Here is a 6,583-nt window from a genome sequence, read left to right on the forward strand (position 1 = left end):
CTCTCTCTCTCTCACACACACACACACACACACTCTGCCTCTCTGCTCTTCTCTCCTTCTCCTTTCCCCCTCCATATCCACTAAATAAATATCCAACCTCACTCTGCATGGTGTGCCTATTCGTATGTCTTTTGCCCGCTGCCCAGGGAGACCTGCGGAGTGGTCTCATGTGCCGTCCCTGCCTGGGACTGACTGCTCTAGGGACTGCTTTCTGCCCCCACTGGGGGACCTGTGGTGTGTGGTGTGGTCTCATGCCCCACTGCCTGCTGCAAAAACTAGGGGATCCTGCAGCATTTTTAATTAATCAGTTACACCTTTCCCCACAAAACTGCACATTTTTCATATCCTTCCGCTCAATTGTTGCAAACATTGCTAAAAGCGGTAGGAAAAAACTATGCCACAGTCCAATACATGCTATCTTGAAATAACTTCTACCAAATTAATCCTTTTATTTATTTAAACCTCAATTTCTCAGAATATAGGAATAATGTGGCCAGGTTCTTTGCCAGAATTTAACCAAAGTGGTCTCTAGTGCAATTTCTGATAGAGTCTTTGTTTCCTTCTGGAACCTCATGAGCCAGGACGGCACTGTCGACACTGCTGGAATTGTGGCCTTCACACTTAAACTCTGCAACAACTTCATGCTTCTCCAAATTTCTCCCATAAAATCCTTGCAAAAATGTATTAACCACAAGGTCAGATTTGTTGTGTTTATATATCCCACTTCTCATAAACAATTTTCATCTCTTGTTCTTATGATCAAATAACAATAGCAACCTGGGCTCACAGTCATCATGTTGAGAAAGCCCAGAAGCAGGAGCTTGAGGAAGTGTCGCCTGTGGGACCACATTGTATCCACAATCTAAAGGTCCCTGAGGTACCTAGACTGCTATTTTTAGTTGCTTTTTTGCTCTGTTTCTTTCCTTTTTCCCTTCTTTCCTTCTCCCCTTCCTCGTTCCCAAACAGTGGCCTTGTAATAGCAATGCACTCTATAAATAGTGTTCATAGGGTTTAAATGGTTATTTTTATATCCTACGCTACTATGTGCATGCTATAAATGTAAGCCTGCTGTTTAAACCCGCAGTCTTCAATTTAAAAAACAGTTGAAGAGGATATCATTGTGCATCCACATAGAGACTATTTAATCTTAGTCTGCGTCTGTTTGAAAAGGAAAGAGAAATGAAGCTATTTAAAAACACTGCTTTCCAAAGCGTTTCATCTTTGCCTCCTCAGTTTTACATTAATTTTGGCAAATTCACCAAGCCTGATAGTTTCATCAAAGAACTCATTAGCATTTTCTCAGACCTTCATTTAAAAATTTAGCTATTGAAGTCAAGCTGTACTAGGTATTCTTAGGGTATTTGTATATGTGACATTATGTTGGGAGCTATTGGGGGCTGTGGACCCCAGGACCCCGAATTCCCTGTGAGCAGCTTGTTTTCCTATGCTTGCAGCAGCTCTGAGCAAAACAACTTTTTTCCTCTGCTCTGAGCAGGCTGGCAGGCTGCTGGGTCTGCTGCTAAAATATCCCAAGAGCTGGGGCGTGACCAGAGCCCTATATAAGCTTCTCCTGATCACAATAAACTTGGCACTCTTGTGTCAAGAGTGGCCCAAGTCTCTGTCTCTGTGTTTCTCTGTATGTTTTTAAGTCTCTCAGCCCAGTTCTCAGCTCGTGTACTGACTGACTTGTAGTACCGTATAGAGGTAGTACAGGACCATCTCGGAGTTTTACATTACATAGTATTAAAATGTGTTTCTTTATCTTTAGCTGTTATTTTCTTTGGAATAAATTTAGAAGTATAAATCAGAGGAAGAACTGAGTGGAATGTGGATTATTGACAGGAGCACAGCCATGCCAAGGACCAATGCCTCAGATTCATGATAATAGCAAAGCCCTCCTCTGGTCCATATATAGATATTGACCATGTGTGCAAAATCTATCACCTGCAGAATTATTCCTCCTCCAGAATGACTACAACTTTAGACTGCCTGGCTACAAAGACCTTCAACCAAGACTAGCTAACCTGACTCTTTATGTGATGAACAATAAATATGCTAAGCTTCTAGGTTGTTGTCTAGTTGGTACCCTCCATCAGAGGCCCACTTATGGTGGTTTGAATGAGCATGGACCCAACTCTTTCCTATATTTGATTCCTTGATCCCAACTTAGGGGACTGTTTGAGGATTAGCTGTGTGTCACTGAAGATGGGCTTTGAAATTTCCAAAGGCTATACCAGGCCCAGTCATCCCCCCTCTTATGTCCCCTGCCTCCAACTTACAAATTAGATGTAACCTCTCAGCTACTACTCTAGTGCCATGCCTACCTGCCTGGTGCCATGGTTCTGGCCATGATCATCATGGACTCATTCTTTGAAACTTTAAGCAAGCCCCCAATTAAATGCTTTCTTTCATAAATTGCCTTGGTCATAGTGTCTCTTCACAAAAATAGAAAAGGAACTGTGGTAGAATTGTCTGTATTCTGTCAATCATGTTTTAAATAAACGCTGATTGGCCAGGAAGGAAGTATAGGCTGGAAAACCAAACAGGAAAAGAAATGATGCAAGGAGAACAGGAGAATTCTGGGAAGGAAGAAGCTGATTCCTCCCACTCCTCCCCAGACCACCAAAGCAGCAGGATGTGATCTGCCCTACTGAAAAAAGGTACTGAGCCACATGGCTAACATTGATCGGAAAAATGGGTTAATCAAGATGTGAGAGTTAGCCAGTGAGAGGCTAGAGCTAAGGGGCCAATCAGCTTATAATTTATGGAGACCTAAGTGTGATTTTCTTTGGGTACAGTTGTGGGACACCAGGCAGGACAAAAACCCCAACAACAAGCAGGCCTGGCCCTTCATGTTACAAGGCACTAAGACAACAAGCAATCCCAGTTTTTCTGCCTTGTGTCGTTTCTTCATTCACTCATCACCCCAGCCAGGCTTCCAGAACCAAGCTGTGGAGAACCGCTCTTGACAAAATCACCTCTTGCCAGGGTAGGGGCGTGGAAATTGAAGAAATATAAGTAAAAATAAATATGAAGACACATAAAAAATAACAGAACAGAAACCATAGAAAGTATCAGGAAGGCATTCCAGTGACTGAAATCCTGAAATTCACCCATGTTTATTTTTCCACAGCTTTTATACCCAACATAAATGGGGGGGGGGGGCGGTAACAAAAGACTTTATTAACATGACACACAGGATAACTCACACAGTCAATCGCTTTATCACTCTGAGACATCAAATCTTTAGCATTCTGTTTTCTAGGTTGCAAAGGCGCTCTGGGTCAGGTATTCTTTTTTTTTTCTTTTTCTTTCTTTTTGAAAAAATTTTTTATGGTTTATTTAACTTTATTTTATGTGCATTGGTGTGAAGGTGTCAGATCCCCTGGAATTGGATCTTCAGACAGTTGTGAGCTGCCATGTGGGTGCTGGGAATTGAACCTGGGTCCTCTAGAAGAGCAGTCAGTGCTCTTAAAAGCTGAGCCATCTCCAGACCTGGGTCAGGTATTCTGAAGACTGCCCCTCTCCAGGTGACCTCATAGTTACAAAAGAAGGAGCAGAAGAACATTTGCATATGCTGACCAATGAACTATCTTAATTTCAAAAGAATCAGGCAATCACCTCCTGAGTTGGGATGTGCAACCATGCTTGTCAGTCTCCAAACAGCAGACAAGGTAGAAATGGGCCTGCATTTTTCAGCCTCCACACCAAGCCACACAGGGTACGGCAGGATGGGGTGGGGTGAGACGGGTCTACAGATAAAGGCTCTTGTGTCTAAGCCTGACAATCCATGGAACACACGTAAAAGTGGAAGGAGAGAACACACTCCACAGAGCTATCCTCTGATGTTCACAAATGTGTTTGGTACACACACACACACTTTTTTTTTTAATTAAAAAAGGAAAGGGAAAAACAACTGTAGGTAAGAATTTTGAAGGAAAAGGAATCTTTATACACTATTGAGAAGTAGTCACTGTGGAAATCACTGTATCATTTCCTTCAAATCTAAAAGTAGACCTACTGTATAATCTATACCATTTCTGGGAAAACACCTAAATCAAGAGCCACATAAAATTGTCACACCTGCATAGTTATGTTTATTACAGCAATAGTCACAGTAGCCAAGATATGGAATCAAACTAGGTGCCATCAGCAGATGGGTGGATAAATAAAATGTGATATACACAGATATACACGCACAATTCAGTCCTTAAGAGGAATGAAACTATGTCATTTGCAGAAAAACAGATGGACATCTTCATGTTCAGGGAAATAAACCAGACTCAGACTAGAGTCAGATGTTTTCTTGCATGTGTGAATCTATTGTTTTAAGACATGGAAGTAGAAGGGGACAGTGGGGGGACAAGAAGGGCATCAGCACTGTGTGGTGAGTACACAGTGGGTGGTAAATACAACTGAAATATCTTATATACATATATATGTATATATATACATATATATATGAAATTTTCTCAACGGAACTCACTATTTTGTATAATTAGCATATACTTCTTCACAAATACAAAGACACAATTTGAAAAGATCTTTTCCTCTTTAATCATCCATGAAATGCCATCACAAGAAGAGGTTTAAGTATCAGCTTCTTATTCCATCAGCGTGTCCTGAATCAATGAGGCAGACACCCTGCCTTATACAACTATACAGCTATCCTCTGTTCACATTTATACATTGGATATTTTCAGCTAAATAAAAACAATTAGTTTCCTTAGGTAAAGGACTCATGAAGAAACGATGGCCATCAGTTCTTCTCTCTCTTCTTCTGAGATGAGGTCTTACTATCCAACCCAGGATGGCCTTAAACTCAGGATCTTGCCTCCATCTCCCAAATACAGGGAATGTGCCTCCACATGGCTCCATTGAGAAGAATCCTAGAGTCTTCCTCTACTGAGAGTCCAAAATTCCACAAAACCTGATGAATCCTTAGGATCTCCATTTTATAGTGAAGTGTAGTAACACAGTGGTTTACGATTTTCCAATCAGTCATCCAATTTTGATTTTGAAATTTTAAGACAAACCTCAACGTTCTCCATTTCAGTAAAATGAATGCAAATTCCATTTCTCAGAGAGTAACACAAGCAGTCTGGGGTCCTTTGTTTCCCAGGCGCTGAGGACTTCCGAGTGCCTGTGACTCAGAGTTCTCAGTTCAGTAAGCCGCCCTATGAGGCGGGCGAAATGCTGGGGCTCTTCCGGATGGTACAGTTTCGAATACTTAAACAAAAGCTGGAGAACGGGTTCTTGTAAATTTTCTACATGCTGCTTATTTTTAAGACATGGACGATCTGAAAAACAAATTTAAATGTTGATTTAAAGTGGTAGAAATAATGCATTCATTTAAGATAATGTAGCTATTAAATAATAGAAGTCACAAGTGCTTACAGAACCCTAATTCACATTAGACTTGATAGTTGTCTTTGTTCCTCGTTTTATTTAATCTCACAGTATTCCATTGCGCTATGCTCTACCTTTATCACACTTTTCAGATCAGCTCCCCAAACCATAGAGCGTTAATTTCCACACAGTCCCAGGGGAAGGAGAGGATCAGTGAGTAATGGTGGGAATATAACAGCGTGAGAGGCTTGCCTGGATCTTTAAAATAGCAAGTAATGTCTCTACAGCCAACAGGAAGCAAAGGGTAAGACGTTGTGGCTTCCTACCCTGAGATATGAGCCAACTGGGGAATTCTGAAGGCTTCAGCAGCTTCATCCATCGGGTCACTAACTATACAGCAATGAACCTCACAGGCTCTCTTTATTGTACCTATATTCTTAATATGCAGTGAGAGGGGGAGGAGAGAGACAAATACATCTTAAGAAGCAAAAATAGAGGGCTGGAGAGAGCACTCAGCAGTTAAGAGCACTAGCCACTCTTCCCAAATACTGGGGTTCAATTCCCCCACCTACATGTGGTTCACGACCATCTGTAACTCCAGTTCTAGGAGATCTGATGCCCTCTTCTGGGCTCACAGGCACTGTGCACATGGAGTTCATATGCAGACAAGGAAGACATACACATCAACAAAAATATATGAATAAAAAACTTTTACAAAGCAAAAATAAAATAAGAATGTGCTATAGAGAAAAGTAAACAGGGAACAGATAGGACTCTGAGCAAAAAGAGGCAAAAGATGAGACAATAACAGTGGGCTCTGCACAAGAGCTTGCCGTGCTCAGTGGATTTCTATGTCAAAAGCAATGGGGCCAGGTAGAGGATGAAAAAGGAAAAGGAACAATAGAGAATAATAGAAAGACTTTAGCTTCAATTTGTGCAAAATAGGAAGCCACCAATGGGTACAAACAGAGGAGTGAATGACATGATCTGGCTTACATTTTCAGAGAGTCCCTCTCAGTACTAGTGGACAGAAAGTCAAAGAGCAGAGAACCAGAAATTTCAGTTAGATAAGTGGATTCAAGTGCACTGCTTAGGCTAGAAACAATAAGAAGTAAGCCAGGCAGTGGTGGTGCACACCTTTAATCCCAGCATTCGGGATTCAGAGGCAGTTGGATATCTGAGTTTGAGGCCAGCCTGGTCTACAGAGTGAGTTCCAGAACAGCTACACAAAGAA

At 41.5% G+C, this 6,583-nt stretch overlaps 1 protein-coding gene across 2 annotated transcripts in view; it reads right to left on the minus strand.

Annotated features, from left to right (window-relative positions):
* Positions 1–3,166: 3,166 nt before the first annotated feature.
* Positions 3,167–6,583, minus strand: part of LOC126510866 (bile acid receptor-like) — a 27,263-nt gene continuing 23,846 nt past the window's right edge. For both annotated transcript variants that reach the window (XM_050157580.1, XM_050157579.1), the window contains exon 11: positions 3,167–5,300. In XM_050157580.1, the coding sequence (XP_050013537.1) occupies positions 5,053–5,300 (248 nt within the window). In that variant the 3' untranslated portion in view covers positions 3,167–5,052. The remainder of the gene's footprint in view (positions 5,301–6,583) is intronic.

This window comes from Alexandromys fortis, unplaced genomic scaffold, assembly GCF_014885135.2.
Source record: "Alexandromys fortis isolate MF-2015 unplaced genomic scaffold, M_Fortis_MF-2015_v1.1 scaffold_78, whole genome shotgun sequence".
Taxonomy (NCBI): Eukaryota; Metazoa; Chordata; class Mammalia; order Rodentia; family Cricetidae; genus Alexandromys; species Alexandromys fortis.